This window comes from Mytilus galloprovincialis, chromosome 1 (genome assembly GCF_965363235.1).
Source record: "Mytilus galloprovincialis chromosome 1, xbMytGall1.hap1.1, whole genome shotgun sequence".
NCBI lineage: Eukaryota > Metazoa > Mollusca > Bivalvia > Mytilida > Mytilidae > Mytilus > Mytilus galloprovincialis.
In genome coordinates, this window is record NC_134838.1 from 90,748,004 (window position 1) to 90,764,025 (window position 16,022).

The following is a 16,022-nucleotide window of genomic DNA, read 5'->3' on the forward strand; positions in this document are numbered from 1 at the left end:
TGTAGTAAACTTGATGTTATTACTTAAAGTTGACGTTTAAATTGAATATTTGCCAACTGATATGAAGATTTATGGTTTACGTAAATAGGCATCCTTTATGTTACAGTGGAATTTATCCGTTATTTCACTTCGTCAAAATGGGCACGAATTTAAAGTTGTGATAGTTTGAGGTGGACTTCAAAGAGTCATGCTATGGCGTGCATTTGTTTCGGTACGTATATATATATGTGTGTGTGTGTATATATTTGTACAATCAAGGATTTGTATATAAAGTGATATACAGATCCTTGGTACAACGTAGAAACTTAAATTTGGCAACAAAAAAAAATAGAGGATTTTGTAGATTAATTTTTAATATGACATATAAAACTGAAGATGATATCTCTATTTAATTTTATTAGGTTATTTTGTTGCTTATCTATTGTTTAAACTTAGATATGAAAGAATTCTATTTCATTTCTAATTCAATAATACTAGAAATCCTATATTTCTCCTTTTAATAGCTGAAAAATCATCGTTTGAAAGTTACATAGTCGGAGTAGAATGGGCTTGTTACTCTCGTGTACAGTATGTGTCCAATGATCTGTTTTCCTTATTTTTAACTTTATGTGGACACGACCAGGTGCAATTTATGATTTTTAAGAAGGGAGAACCCTGATAAGCCATCGTTTTGAGAGATACTTGTAAAAAGTCTTTGCATTTATGATTTAGCATATGTATACACTATATGGAAGAAGCGAATCGATAAAAACGATGCTTTTTTCATATAAAAAAAAATTATGAATGCGATACTTTTCTAATGTAACTGCTATAGTTTTCTCATATAAAACGAATACGGCGACACGTCACAATTCATGTCAAGAAAATCGCAAACATAATTCACAAACTTATTTCACGACCGGCTTAATGTTTTAGGGTCAATATCACTAAAATTTCGTATCTGTAACAAAATTAACGCTTACATGAACTTATCTTTTCGAAAATGTTGCTTGACCCTATTGATAGTTAAAAGTGTTAACAACCTGTTCAGTCTATTGTTTTGCAATCACATGCTTTAATCGACTAATTCTATTTGAAATGATGGTGCAATGGCGGAATTCAAATGCAGTTGTAAATAGTAGATTCTAATATAGGTCCAGTGGCGGATCCAGGGGGTCCGGGGGTTGGAAACTCCCTTTTTGTGGCCGATCAATGCATTTTAATGGGGACATATGCTTTGACCCCCCCCCCCTTTATCCTGGGTTTGGAACCCCCTTTTCAAAACGGCTGGATCGGACCTTGAGGTCACACTGCTATAGCCTATCCACATGGGTAATATCGAAATAGACAAACAAATATCATACTTAAAAGAGAAAAAAACCATTCATTCAAACAATCCAATCCAATACAGCTCCAAATAGTAATGAATATTCAAATGGTAAAATAAATATTCCAAACAAATTAAAATGTACAAATGCTGTTTTCCCGACCTTTGAAGATACCAACTGAGTAGCCTCAGACTATAAAAACAACGTTTTCCGCATGGAATGTCTGTATATTTACAAATGGTATTAGACAATATCGCTATGTGATATAAGAAAAGGTTTTATCGATTCGCTTCTTCCATAGACTGGCATATATGATGCTCAATAATGGGGACCTAATTGGTCCCGGTGTGCCCAATGAATCCACCTCTTAGTGTGAAGTTTGGTCTCTCTTTGGAGAAGTCGCATAAACTTCAGACACTATAAATGTCGTATAACCCCTAACATTTTATATATGTCCCATCATATAATATCAACTTTTAGCGAATAGTTCATTAGAATTGGTGGCAGTTTTGTTCAATTCTATGACATACAAAAAAAGATAGAAAATCACGGATACTGTAGGATTTATTTCGTGATTTGAAATATATATAAAAATTATGTTGATAACAGAAAATGACATTTTTAATTTCTGTGCAATCATGTTCTGTAAACTACCGTAGTGCGTACTTTCGGAGAAGTGCATTCGTGGCTTGTAGACTGGGATCCCGCTATATATAATCACCTTGCTCTATAAATATAACTTCCGACTTTCTTTACAAATAAAAAAAAAAAGTGACAAATGTTTATTCGTGATTGGGATGTTAAAACAAATTGTCAGTAACTTTAATCCCGAAAAACGTCCAAGAGTCTCTCCAAGACAGGAGCATCATCAATGAATGTCTTTGAGTTATATACCCCATTGTTTCAGTTTGTCACTATGAGATTGGTTCTGAATGCAGACTTTTTTTGAAAGATTGATATTCACAACTTTTCTAGAACCTAAAGACTTTGATGTTGACAAATTGAATATTACATATTGCTGACGACCGTATATTAACCTCTTCACTAGTTAGATCCTCATATTAGGCGATAACAACCCAAAGAAAGAAAATTAGAAGTTAGATTAAAGGTAATAAAATAACAAAGTAATCTAATCAAAATATGATCAAATATAGATTTCGGATTGCGTTACCCCCATATACATATATAAACGAGCACGCGATTTAAGGTATACTATTTGACTTTTAATCAGATTGATAACAAAAGTAATAGGTAGCGAAATATGTGAAGTATGTGATTTTCAAATGCATCCGTGAATGTAAACTGACGAGAATATGATGTAAGCAGTAGTGCAACTTCATGCTTTATCAATTGGCCAGTATTCTCTCTCGTTTTCTATTCCCGTTATCTGCGTAATCAACTGAAATACATGATCTTCATGATCGGAAGCGCTTCATTCTAAAAATATCCGCAATTTAGACTTCAGTTCATAGATACAAGATGTGGTATGTGTGCCACAATGAGACAACTCTCCATACAAGTCTCGATTTGTAAAAAGTAAACCATTATAGGTCAAAGTACGGCCTTCAACTCGGAGCTTCAGTTTGCTTTTGGTTATTATCTTGAATATTATTACAGAAGAGATAAACTGTAAAACAGCAATGATGTACTGCAAAGTAAGATCTACAAATAAGTCAACATGATCAAAATGGTCAATTAACCCCTTAAGGAGTTATTGTCCTTTATAGTAAATTTTTAACAATTTTCATAGATTTTATAAATTCTCATTCGTTTATGATAGGCACATAGACCAAGGTGAGCGACACAGGCTTTTAGAGCCTCTAGTTTCAGAGTTAAATCTGGTCTTTCTGTAGATATAAGTTTATTATCATGGACTAATCACGAAGTTGCCTTCTCTATCATTTATGTATATTTCGTAGTTCAAGTGATTGGAAATATCTCGCATGACTTTATTACGTCCTTTTCATAATTCTTTTAAGCAATGACTGTGACAAGTTTTATATGTTAAAGTGTATTTCATCCGAACCCAATAGAAATTCTGATACTTAGACGATGTTTCGTTTGTTTTCTTTATATAGTGAGGTATGCTGGAGATTGTAGTCTCGTTTTTAGATTTTTTCAATGGTTGTTGTTCTGGTTTAGCTTGGATATAACTATCTGAATACGATTAATATAAAGCATCGATTTATTGTATGTATACATCTCAGACGATGTGCTCTTAAGATGTATGACAATGCAGTCCAGAATATCATTTTTCCTGAAACCAATTTTAAATTCACAAGAGAGCATAACAATGTTAAGTTATTAGTATGACCTAACCGAAAGCGAAAATTTAAACCAAACAATTATATAACTCTTAAAATATAATAAACACAAAAATATCGAAATAAAAACTGAAACTCGAAATTCGAGCACCGACAAAACAAAAACCGTAAAACGACACATATCTTTCCCATATCCGATTTAATATTAGTCTGATATAATAGAAAATGGCGTCGTTGGATTCAAGTCAAAAAATTTGAAAAATAATTTTAATTTAGTATTTACTAGGATTTAAACAGATAAAACAAGGTATAAAGATAGCCCATATGACATTTAACTTGCAATTAAATGAATTGGCTATTTAGATAAAGACAATCAATTCTACATATAAAACAAACGAAAACAAAAAAATGAGTCACCCGATTTCATTTGTTTATAATTTTTTTTAGTGATGCTCTTTCATTAAAGATTTGTTTAGTATCCTTGACTTTGAAAAAGCAATAGTTTTATAAGTGTTTTTTTGTTGTTGTAATATTTACTTGAATTTTATTTCGAGTCAAATTAATAAAGTTGCCACATCAATTAGTGTATTGTGCAGTTTTGTTATGTTGTCACAGCCCTGAGGCTGAGCTGAGTGTTATGACTTATGTCAGTTCTGGAAATCTCTGAAATTCAGTAACTTTAATGAATTGGATTAACTGAAATATGAATGCATTAAGTAACTTCAGTGTTTATTTGGTATTGGCATTTATAAATAAAAACCGGCATGCTGAGAATAATTTCAGCTGGAATTTCTAAAATTCTGCCTGGTTAAAAATTAAAATCTATATGCAGGTCGATAAAACCGATTAATAACACATGCCAAAATCCTATCTCATGTATCATTTTCATATTTTATGCCAAAATTAAATAAACATTGATGTTGACCATGTTGTTAACGAATTCATAAATGGTTCAGTTAAGTAATTGGTAACGATAACCCAATTCATTATTGTTACCAAAATTTAGAGATTTTCAGAACTGATATTGTCAAATTAATTCGTGTTATGTAGTATGTATAATTAATATCTACAATGTATATCAAATCTTAATAAAGCTACACATGTATCATACATTTAGTTATATTCATAAGTGCTGAAACAAATATGTGGCATTATATGTGAACGACAGGAGAATGCGAGACATAAGGTTTTCATAAACATGGGCATAGACATGATACAGGGCAAATTATATACTGATGTTTATATCAAAGAATAAGCTTTCAATTACTCAAGAGTCCAGAATAGTTATACATGTATGTAAATCAAATAAAAAAGAAATGTATGAAGATCACAATTTGAATGTATGATACAAATAATTTAAAATCTGGTGGGAAAATAGTGAATAGGAATTATCAAATTTAAAATTATTTTTTAAAAGTTGATCTAGTGCAGAATCAAAGTAAATTTAACAGCTCTTACTGACACATAGATTAAGGTGTATATGTTATATATGATGAATGTTCATCAGACATCAGTCTACATGTACACTGTAAGTACATTAAATGTTATGAAACTTATACATAATGCTGAATTTGGGTGGCATCAGTTTTACTGTTTTCGAGTAATGCTCGTTTATGATGCTAGCTTTGACATCTTCTGTGTCCCATGGACACATTCTCCATTTATTTAAAAATGCATCTTATTGATGTTATTTTTTCTATTTTCAGAAGAGATGGGGATGTTTTCCAGAAGTCACAAGGAGTTGGGGATAATGGAGGATGAGGATGAAGGAGCATGTTTCTGTTGTAAAGAGTTCCTTAGATTCATTGTTATGTTCCTTCAAGCAGTAGTTCTGGTAAATACTTAAACATGTAGGGTTGATAAGCACTACCAAAGTGAGCACCCAACTGATCATTTATTGGATGGAAATCATTTCATTATCTGTAAGCAAGGGTTTGGAAATTTAGCCAACCATCAATTAAATTCAATTTGCAAAGCTTGGTGTGCAATTTCACATGAGAGGCTAAATAAATGATGCAGTACATGTATATAAATTTTCATTTAAAAAAAAAATTTAATCATCATCTTCAAGAACATATTTGTGGTGGAATTATATATATATATATATATATATAGTATTCTTATATTTGATTACATGTTTAGAAATAAGTGTATTCTATGAAGATTTTTTGTTTCTGGTTGGAAAAACGAGAGGAAAAAGAGACACGATTTAGCAGTACATTTAGTTAAGGGTTTTCACGGAATTTTGTATGAGCTAGACATGATAGATATAGCATTTATATTGTCATAGAAGCAATCGATTAAAACTGCATTACTTCTATTTGATTTTCAATAACTGATTTTATATCAAGACATTTTTTTGACAGATTGGAGCTATATCATGTCTGGCTATTGGAATCTATACCCATGAAGTTGAGTATGGCAGTAGACAATTGTCGTCTTTAATAGGAGTGTCTATGTATCGGGCTGATTCTGTGATGATGATCGGAGGAGGAGCAGCAATCATTGCTATAACTATGTTAGGATTTATTGGAGCTTACAGACAACACAAATGTATGGTTGGAATGGTAAGTATAAGCCCCTTCAATAACATAATTTCAACTAACCTTATAGGACTAGTACTTTTGAAGCACTCACGATGGAATGAGATTGGTTGATAAATTTGCTTTTACACACCAAAATTTAATATTAAGAACATTAATATTAATCCTAGAAATTATTTAGTAGCATTTACTTTGTGGTATATTATAAAAAGACATCACAATAAAAAAAAAACAATTTGTTACTTGTCTCTTTCAAGGCAGAATTTAACAAATATACAAGTTTAAAAAATATTTCTAACAGTTCTTAAATGCCATTGCTATTTGAAAGAAAGTGCTGTAAAGATGAAGTAAGAAACAAAGTACTAAGCAATATTTATATGAAATATATGTTAAGACTTAAGAGAAAACATTATGCATGAAGATAGATTCATAAACATATCAAAATCTTATTTTCAGTATCTCTGTATATTTGTCTTCTTGGCTCTAATGGTATTTGCTGCAGGCATACTTGGATATATATTTATAGCACAGGTAATTATATATATAAATATGTATGTATGAAAGTTGATCAAAGTTGTGGTGAAAATCTTCCCTAGGAAGAGGTCAATATAAAGGAGGTACATTTTTTGGCTTATGAGGCCTTGTAAATTCACCCTTAATGTACACATAAAAAGTATAACAAAAAGTTCAACTTAGTCCAAACCTGTCAAGTATGTAATTGTAAATCATTTAAGCTTGTCACTAATTTAGTTTTCTTTATCTTTAACTTCAATAATGATAGTTGGGTACAATTAGGGGATCAGCAAATAATTGTCTTCACCAAAACACTTTCATCCAAAAGGATGTATGTATTTGCCTTATTAGAATAGAAATAATTTTATCTATCTACATGTATATTTATATTTCTGCACTCAGTCACAACTTTGACTATTACGTGCCGTAATTCATAGGGGCTTGAATTCATACAGATTTTACACGTGTTTGCCCTCATGAATTATTTCTTAAAATTTGCTGACTGATTGAATTTTAAAATTGACAAATATATCCAGATATTTTATTATCATAGCAGAAGTAGAAAAGGACACATGTAGTTTGCAAACAGCATAATAACAATATGATATTATTTTTTGTCAAGTTATGATATTTTTTCTGGTTTTCAGTTAGAAGACAATGTAAGAAAATCAATGGAAGAAAGTTTAAAGAAACATTATGGAGTGGTAGTAGATAAGAAGAGAAAAAATGATGATATAACAAAATCCTGGGACTCCATCCAACAAAGTGTATGTAGACAACCAGGGCTCACGCCACCAGGCAACTTGGGCGAAGAAGTCGCCTTCCCAACCGTCACTTCGCTTTCCCCGACCCCCAAAAGCGAAAACAAGTCGCCCTGTCCATGACGATACTCGCTTTCAGTCGCTTCCGTCATCGGACATTTTCAATTTTTACCAAGTTGATGAAACATCAGTTTTTTATTGATAATTAAAGAAATTAAGACATAAACGATTCATTTTCTTTAGAAAAGAGGTTGAAGCATTGTCTTCGCAGTGTGTAGCAGGTTATTTGATAAAAATACAACTTTTTATCACTTCGTGCATTTTTGCAAGTTCCGGCGCTTGTTACTCGAAAACGTACATCAACCTAAATTTCAGCGGCAAAATAAGTTTATTACTTCATTTAAACGTGATAAAAGTTGCCTCCAGTAAATTTTTAATCCATTTATTGCATTAAAAACGTCATGTTCCTTTCCAAATAACTTGTCAAACATCGTTTATTTTTGTAAATTTTCTTGCATTCGTCCGCCATTGACCGATTTCTAAACTACGGATCTGAACCGGAGCAGCTATGACCGAAATCCGTACTTTTACAATAATTACTACGGACGCACGGATGGAACAGCTGACAGGAGAATATTGATCCCAAAGGATTGGTGTATATAATTCCCTATATTTTTTATACGACCGCAAATTTTGAAAAAATTTTCGTCGTATATTGCTATCACGTTGGCGTCGGCGTCGGCGTCGTCGTCGTCGTCCGGCGTCCGAATACTTTTAGTTTTCGCACTCTAACTTTAGTAAAAGTGAATGGAAATCTATGAAATTTTAACACAAGGTTTATGACCACAAAAGGAAGGTTGGTATTGATTTTGGGAGTTTTGGTCCCAACATTTTAGGAATTAGGGGCCAAAAAGGGCCCAAATAAGCATTTTCTTGGTTTTCGCACTATAACTTTAGTTTAAGTTAATAGAAATCTATGAAATTTTGACACAAGGTTTATGACCACAAAAGAACGGTTGGGATTGATTTTGGGAGTTTTGGTCTCAACAGTTTAGGAATTAGGGGCCAAAAAGGGGCCCAAATAAGCATTATTCTTGGTTTTCGCACAATAACATTAGTTTAAGTAAATAGAAATCAATGAAATTTAAACACAATGTTAATGACTACAAAAGGAAGGTTGGTATTGATTTTGGGAGTTTAGGTCCCAACAGTTTAGGAATTAGGGGCCAAAAAGGGACCCAAATAAGCATTTTTCTTGGTTTTCGCACCATAACGTTAGTATAAGTAAATAGAAATCTATGAAATTTAAACACAAGGTTTATGACCATAAAAGAAAGGTTGGGTTTGATTTTGGGAGTTTTGGTCCCAACATAATAAGGGGCCCAAAGGGTCCAAAATTAAACTTTTGTTTGATTTCATCAAAATTGAATAATTGGGGTTCTTTGATATGCTGAATCTAACTGTCATGACTGTGTATGTAGATTCTTAACTTTTGGTCCCGTTTTCAAATTGGTCTACATTAAGGTCCAAAGGGTCCAAAATTAAACTTAGTTTGATTTTGACAAAAAATGAATCAGTTAGGTTCTTTGATATGCTGAATCTAAAAATGTACTTAGATTCTTGAATATTGGCCCAGTTTTCAAGTTGGTCCAAATCGGGGTCCAAAATTAAACTTTGTTTGATTTCATCAAAAATTGAATAAATGGGGTTCTTTGATATACCAAATCTAACTGTGTATGTAGATTCTTCATTTTTGGTCCTGTTTTCAAATTGGTCTACACTAAAGTCCAAAGGGTCCAAATTAAACTTAGTCTGATTTTAACAAAAATTGAAATCTTGAAGTTCTTTGATATGCTGAATCCAAAAATGTACTTAGATTTTTTATTATGGGCCCAGTTTTCAAGTTGGTCCAAATCAGGATCTAAAATTATTATATTAAGTATTGTGCAATAGCAAGTCTTTTCAATTGCACAGTATTGCGCAATGGCAAGAAATATCTAATTGCACAATATTGTGAAATATCAAATTTTTTTTAAATTAGAGTTATCTTTCTTTGTCCAGAATAGTAAGCAAGAAATATCTAATTGCAAAATATTGTGCAATAGCAAGATTTTTTTTTCATTGGAGTTATCTTTCTTTGTCCAGAATCAACTTAAATCTTTGTTATATACAATATACAATGTATATTCACTTTTTACTACCAACTGATAAATTAAAATAATCTTTACCATTCAGTGATAACAAGCAGTTTTTTTACATCTTAATATTTTATGATGTATTTAAATGAGTAGTTATTGTTGCAAACTCCATTAGAAATTTTAATTGAGATTAGTTTTGGAATGAGGGAAAGGGGGATGTGATTAAAAAAATTGGGTTCAATTTTTCTCATTTGAAATTTCATAAATAAAAAAGAAAATTTCTTCAAACATTTTTTTGAGAGGATTAATATTCAACAGCATAGTGAATTGCTCTAAGAGAAACAAAAATTTTAAGTTCATTAGAACACATTCATTCTGTGTCAGAAACCTATGCTGTGTCAACTATTTAATCACAATCCAAATTTAGAGCTGAATCCAGCTTGAATGTTGTGTCCATACTTGCCCTAACCGTTCAGGGTTCAACCATTGCGGTCGTATAAAGCTACGCCCTGCAGAGCATCTGGTTATGGATTGTTTCAAACTACACTATTGATTAAAGTTGCTTAACTCTGAGACTATCATACTAATATCAATATATTATGGCCCAGCTTAATAACTTTTATATTTTTTTATTAGAAACACTGAATTTCATACACAAGATAATTTTAAATTAAATTGTAATTGATATACAGTTAACTCTCGTTGTCTCGAACTCGGTTGACTCGAAATTTCGGATGAGTCGAAGTTTTCGTGTGGTCCCGAACTTTATTCCATACAAAGGTATGTAATTCGACTCCTGATGAGTCGAAATTGGATGAGTCGAAATTTCGGTTGAGTCGAACTAAATTTACGGTCCCAAGGTTAACAAAAGCATTCAAAATTCATTTTTTATCTCGAACTAATACACGTATGTCAAAACATGACCTCCGGGATTTAAATGGATTGAATAGTTAATCTGACAATGCACGTGTAATTAAATTTCCGGTCACTGACCACTGTATTGATTTATGACATGCTATTTCCATGAGTGTTTACCTAAGATTATCTTTTATAGAATTTTGATAAATAATTAGTGAAACATTGTTAGGGTGTGTTTGGATACACGCCTGAGGCGTCCTATGGTTACCCATAGGTACCTATGGTTTGATATTTTGTGTATAAAATATCAAACCATAGGCCGCCTCAGGCGTATATCCAAACACCCCCTTAATGTTCATGAAACAGTATTTAAAATGTTTACAAAACAATTAATTTGTTATTTACACTAATGAGCTTGGGTGTGTATAAAGTGAGGATTATGGCTTCCATTGATGATCACCTATAAACTACTCAAACGGCGTCTTTAATCTTTTTATATTTTCTTTTGAAAAGAAAAAGTGAGATAAAACAAAATGAATAGAAATCTAAATTTTCTTAAATCTCTTGTATCCGAGAAGAAACAATTTTGTCAGCGAAAACCAAACTGAATAAAGAAACTATGCGATTGGAAATTACTCTCTTGGAAAAGCTATAGGATTTGTTTTAAATTGAAACAATTGAATAAGTAAAAATTATGTCATTATAATAATAAAAGACTGTGACATACAAATACATCGATCTGATACTAGAATATCGATCTCCTTGCCATATATTCACCCAGATGTATTTTAGCTTTACCAAGCTAAGCAAGAGTTGTGTCTCTTAGATTGTCGAACTTCCGGTGTTCGTTTGAGTCGAACTACGTGTATCTCGAAATATTTCTCTGGTCCGGCTGTCTTCGACATAACGAGAGTCGACTGTATAATAATTTCTTTACATTTTAAAATTTTTTTTTTTTTTTTTAGTGCTAGATATTTAGTTGGTAGTTTTTCACAAGAACTTTAGTAAAACTTAAACAACTTTTAATTTCAAATGTAACTTTAATTGTATTTTTTTTACTTAGATATGAATTGAACAATATAAAAAGAACATTATTTACATATTGCCCTTTATACTATTGTAAAATCCAAACATTGCAGCGCACTGCGCGAATGAACACTTCTCTTTCAAATCTCACCACTTCTCCCTATCAGTTTCAAAAAGAGAAGTCACTTCTCCCTATAATTCTGAAGTAGTGTGAGCCCTGGACAACTGTAGTATAGAATATTTAGTTTGTTTTAGTCACCCTCAACAGTTTTCTTGGAAGTTTTTAAATTACATTTGACAATACAAATTATTTTATGAAGTTGCTATCTTGGGACATCAAGACAGTTTAATATATGAAAAGTTATTTCAGTTCAAAAAGGTAAAATATTAATAACATGAGCTTATGTATAAGAACTTAGACTTGAGAATTGTTAAGTTACTAAAATTTTAATATTGTATGTACATTTTGTACACATGACATAAGTATCTAAAGAAGTTAAATATGTAACAAGACAAGTTGAAAAACAAATATTGAATGCACGTTAGATAATTTGTTGATGTTTTTATTTTTAGTTTGAATGTTGTGGAGCTTATGGCAGTGAGAACTCCTCACATTCCTGGGCTCTTTACCAGCAGGAAACTTTCTGGTATATTGATGATTACTCCAGTAAGTTTACATAAAGTTTATTTTTCAAACTGTCACAAATCACACAATTGCAATTTTATGAATTTGACCTAACAAGGAGAATGTGCATAACTACATCATTTAAAACAATAGCCTTGGACCTCAAGAATTTAAATTACAAAAAAAAGTTTTGAAAGGGATGCAATAAAAGAAGTGTTAAATTTGTCTTTATTTATAATTCCTCAAAAAGTTAGACATTTTCATAACTGTTGGTTATAGGTAGCATTATTGAGCTGCTTCATTCTAATGCTTGTTTCAATAAAGAGATGTATTTTTCTTGAAAAATTCTTATGTTAAATATGATCTAATGTTTTCAAATTTGATTTAGATGGAAGTTTGGTACCAGAAAGCTGCTGTCTTAGAAAATCTCCTAAAGATCAACACCAGCTTGACTTGTGTACAGGGAAAATCCAGTCTGATCCCAACTGGCCACCAACGAAACTACCACCTGTGCTAGAGACACCTCTTAATTACACTCTCTATACTACTGTAAGTTGGGAAATGAGGCAAACTTAGTTACAATGGACTCATTTATTTTAATTCCTTCTGATGTTTTGTTTATTCAGGAAAAAAAGACATGTTGTAAATTTCAACTAAAAAAATACTGGGCAGCTTTAAGTCTTTATATATTTTTTGGTAGACAACAACATAAACATGTGTGACATTAAATTTTTAATGTGAACATGATTTATTTATATAGATTCCTAAAAAAAACAACAAAAAACAACCAAATATAAAAAAGAAGATGTGGTATGATTGCCAATGAGAAAACTGTCCAGAAGAGACCAAAATGACACAGATATTAACAACTATAGGTCACCGTACGGCCATTAACAATGAGCAAAGCCTATACTGCATAGTCAGCTATAAAAGGCCCCGATATGACAATGTAAACCTTTCAAACAAGAAAACTGACAGCCTTATTTATAGAAAAAAATGAATGAAAAACAAATATGTAACACTTAAACAAACAAAAAACACTGAATTACAGGCTCCTGACTTGGGACAGGCACAAACATAAATAATGGGGCGGGGTTATGTGAATGCAGATTGGTTAGATTAATATTTTTAATAAAATACTTAGAGTTTGGCAGTGCAGTGCAATGCATTTGTATTTGAAATCTGTTGTAGAAATTAACCAGGATCTTGAAACTGAAACAATGCTTCTGGTCAAAGATTACTCAATTACACCTCCAACATCGTACAAATTCTGATAACCTTTATATTTTAGGGTTGTTATGACAAACTGCACGATTATCTTATAATGAATGGCATTATGATTGGGACAGCAGCTATAGTTGTGGGTGTTTTTATGGTGAGTTATCATAGACTAATGATTTAATATGCTTTTTCTAATCAACGAATCTTGCATGTGCAATAATAAATTAGTAGATATCTTTTAGGACTATAATACTGTACCAGAGACACAAAGAGCTATTACCAGAAGCTAATATATTATCATTAATTGTTTAAGTGATTCCTATTAAAGCAAAATGCATTGAGTCTGTAGGTAAAAATTATATCTTTGACTAGCTTGCTTGCTAGCTGAAACATGAAGTCATTATTAGGCTAGGTATACTACACTCTTCTCGGGGTATTGTAGTCCTACAGACAGATACATTGATTATCTGCCAGACTAGTCTACTCTTGATTGAGGGTAGTATACTTAACCTTATAATGACTTCATGGTTCAGCTAGCAAGCAAGCTAGGTACCTATTATCAGGTTGTCTGCATGTTGATATCGTAAAATATCAGCTGTAAGACATAAAATGAAAAATTTTGTAAAGTGAATGCAGCGAAAGAGATCAAAAAACCTTCATATTGTGTGAAGCAGTTGATATTTTACAATATCAAACTGCAGCCTATTCTGATAATCGATTTATCAGGCTTTTTCAAGTGTTTCCTGTGTTTCACCAGTAACTGGTAGATGACTTGATAAGTTCAGGTCAAACTTATCATCGTCGGTTCAAACATTATGACGTCGCTGATATGTCTGGGTCAAAGTTATCAAGGCTGGGTCAATGTATTTGAAGCCATGATATTGAAAAATATTAAGAGCTGAGCAGAGTGATATAGACAGTGGGACGACCGATAATCAAAAGATATTACCTTTACCTATACACTCAATGCATTTTGCTGTAAATACTTAACAAATCTCCCCATGCAACAAGGTGCAGCCCAATCTTTTTTCTGTTTTCTTTGCACTAGATATTGGATTGTTAAGTTTACGAGAATATCATAGAATGTAGCATTTTATTTAGTATGAAAATAAGAAAATGTGTAATAATAGCCAATGAGACAACTGACCACTAGAGGATAATTGGCATAGAGATTACCAACTATAGGTCACCATACTGCCATCAACAATGAGTGAAACCCATACTGCATAGTCAGCTATAAAAAACCCTGAAATGACAAATAAGAAACTAAGACCCTGATTTATGTACAAGGCAATGATTGAAAAACAAATGATATACAACAACCAACATCAACCACTGAATTACAGGCTCCTGATACTGGAACAGCATAACATATGAAACTATAAGAATCAGTTGAAATCATTCATATAAATGATTATTATTTTTTCTTTTTCAGATTGTTTTGCTGACATTTGGGATAATATTTTATCGGAACATGAACTCATCTTAACATTGTTGTTGTTCTTACGTCTGTGATATGTAGTCTAGTCTAGAAGTACTTAATCAAGATAAGCACACTCAGTATGGTATAGGATTGTTTTATTTGTAACGGAGTCACAAAGTCTTTTATTATGTAACTGTTTTCTAAATATGTACAAAGAAGAAAAGAACAAGTTTTTGTGACTTATCTTTTGTAATAAGCATCAATCTTCTTTTATTCGAGACATATAAAATAGAATTGAAATATTTGATGTAGATTTAGTATATTTAGAATTTCTTTTCTTCAGTTAAATTTTCTTTTTAATGACATTTTGGTTACCTGTAGAACTTGACTCTATTTTAAATAAAGAAAAAGCAAATGGTTCTTAAAGGAAAATCCTATCACCATTTTATTTCTCTGGTCATCCATATATTGGTTTTCTTTCTTTTCTTATCAATCTAGTAAAACTATAGTTTTCATGTTAAAAAATACATAAAATATAATTCAAATTTACTTTTTGAGAAATTTGAAAGCTAAAAGAGGTATTCTGGAAATTAAGAAAACTTTTATATTCCGTATGTTGCCATCACTATTTCTACTTAACTTTAAGTCAGTATGATTTATCTTGGTTATGTAATTTGTATATGACATTCCTTAAAATTACTTTGTAAATAGGAAAGGTGTTTTAGTATTGTTGTTTGTTTACTAAACCAATGCAGGGATGGAAAAAAGAAAAAAGTATTTTGTTAAACTGTGTTATAAATTAACTTCTTGTATGAGATTATTTTTATGATGGAATGAATTAGTGTATATATTTTTTCTAACAAAAAAATGATTTGTTATCTATGGTGAGCAAATGAAATAAAATAAATAATTTTAGTAACATGTAGGCATTGCTTAAAGAGAAGGCCCCTTTAGCAGCAGACATTATTGTTACAATAGCGAAGTTGCATATTTTTTCTAAAATATAGGAGCAAAAATTTTGATTGAGATATATAAAAAAACAGCAAATGTTAAAATCTAGTGTCTTAATGGTTAAATGACATGAAAGAGACAATAAACAAAATTCCATAAGGCAAGGTCCGTGAGAGGTTTCTATGATTTTTGTCGTTAAGTTTTCCTGTTTAATCTCACATCATTCACAATGGCTATGTTATTATTTGCTGCTTTTGTTTATAATTTTGCTTGAAAATATACTTTTGATAAATTTTCACACATTTTAGTAAATTCTAGTGAAGCTTTATTAAATGAGATAAGTCTAAATATTTCATTCTCTTTTCCTTGAATAAAAAATAATACAGACATTT

General features: G+C 31.4%; 1 protein-coding gene across 2 annotated transcripts; it reads left to right on the forward strand.

Moving 5' to 3' along the window:
• Positions 1 to 72: 72 nt before the first annotated feature.
• Positions 73 to 15,044, forward strand: LOC143044431 (tetraspanin-11-like). Of its 2 annotated transcripts, none has more exons than XM_076216451.1 (9): positions 73 to 211; positions 5,278 to 5,405; positions 5,938 to 6,138; positions 6,571 to 6,645; positions 7,275 to 7,394; positions 11,984 to 12,077; positions 12,424 to 12,584; positions 13,327 to 13,410; positions 14,692 to 15,044. In XM_076216451.1, the coding sequence occupies exons 1-9, from the start codon at positions 193 to 195 to the stop codon at positions 14,743 to 14,745; spliced, it is 936 nt and encodes a 311-aa protein (XP_076072566.1). In that variant the 5' UTR covers positions 73 to 192; the 3' UTR covers positions 14,746 to 15,044. The 2 variants fall into 2 exon arrangements, with proteins under 2 accessions (XP_076072566.1, XP_076072573.1); XM_076216458.1 differs by lacking the exon at positions 73 to 211 and adding an exon at positions 3,779 to 3,878.
• Positions 15,045 to 16,022: the final 978 nt, after the last annotated feature.

Bases quoted from the DNA above. Each gene is read 5' to 3' on its own strand.
- LOC143044431 (XM_076216451.1), top strand. The intron at 5,406-5,937 runs GTAAATACTTAA...TTTTTTTGACAG, and splicing joins TCCTTCAAGCAGTAGTTCTG to ATTGGAGCTATATCATGTCT. The intron at 7,395-11,983 runs GTATGTAGACAA...TTTTATTTTTAG, and splicing joins GGGACTCCATCCAACAAAGT to TTTGAATGTTGTGGAGCTTA.